Source organism: Priapulus caudatus, unplaced genomic scaffold, assembly GCF_000485595.1.
Source record: "Priapulus caudatus unplaced genomic scaffold, Priapulus_caudatus-5.0.1 Scaffold25015, whole genome shotgun sequence".
Lineage (NCBI taxonomy): Eukaryota > Metazoa > Priapulida > Priapulimorpha > Priapulimorphida > Priapulidae > Priapulus > Priapulus caudatus.
This window is the reverse complement of record NW_014602076.1, coordinates 1-452: the sequence shown is the minus strand read 5'-3', so window position 1 is coordinate 452 and position 452 is coordinate 1. Positions and strand designations below refer to the sequence as shown.

The window sequence follows — 452 nt, the reverse complement described above, 5'->3', positions numbered from 1 at the left end:
AGCACCAGTTGTTCCTGGGGCCTCAGTTGTTACTACTCCTACCTCAGTTGGTCCTGTGGCTTCAGTTGTTACTACAGCCTCAGTTGTTCCTGGGGCCTCAGTTGTTCCTGCAGCTCCGTTGTTCCTGCAGCCTCCGTTGTTCCTGCAGCCTCAGTTGTTCCTGCAGCCTCCGTTGTTCCTGCAGCCTCAGTTGTTCCTGGGGCCTCAGTTGTTCCTGCAGCCTCAGTTGTTCCTGAGGCCTCAGTTGTTCCTGCAGCCTCCGTTGTTCCTGCAGCCTCAGTTGTTCCTGGGGCCTCAGTTGTTCCTGGTGCCTCAGTTGTTCCTGCAGCCTCCGTTGTACCTGCAGCCTCAGTTGTTCCTGGGGCCTCAGTTGTTCCTGCAGCTTCCGTTGTTCCTGCAGCCTCCGTTGTTCCTGCAGCCTCCGTTGTTCCTGCAGCCTCAGTTGTTCCTGC

General features: G+C 57.1%; 1 protein-coding gene across 1 annotated transcript; it reads right to left on the bottom strand.

The window, feature by feature from the left end:
• Nucleotides 1–6: 6 nt before the first annotated feature.
• LOC106820575 (SWI/SNF chromatin-remodeling complex subunit SNF5-like) lies at nucleotides 7–448 on the bottom strand (the record flags this gene model as incomplete). The annotated part of the gene is made up of 1 exon (XM_014825084.1): nucleotides 7–448. A coding segment is annotated over one exon (351 nt), but the record flags the coding sequence as incomplete, so codon positions are not given.
• Between the last annotated feature and the right edge of the window lie 4 nt (nucleotides 449–452).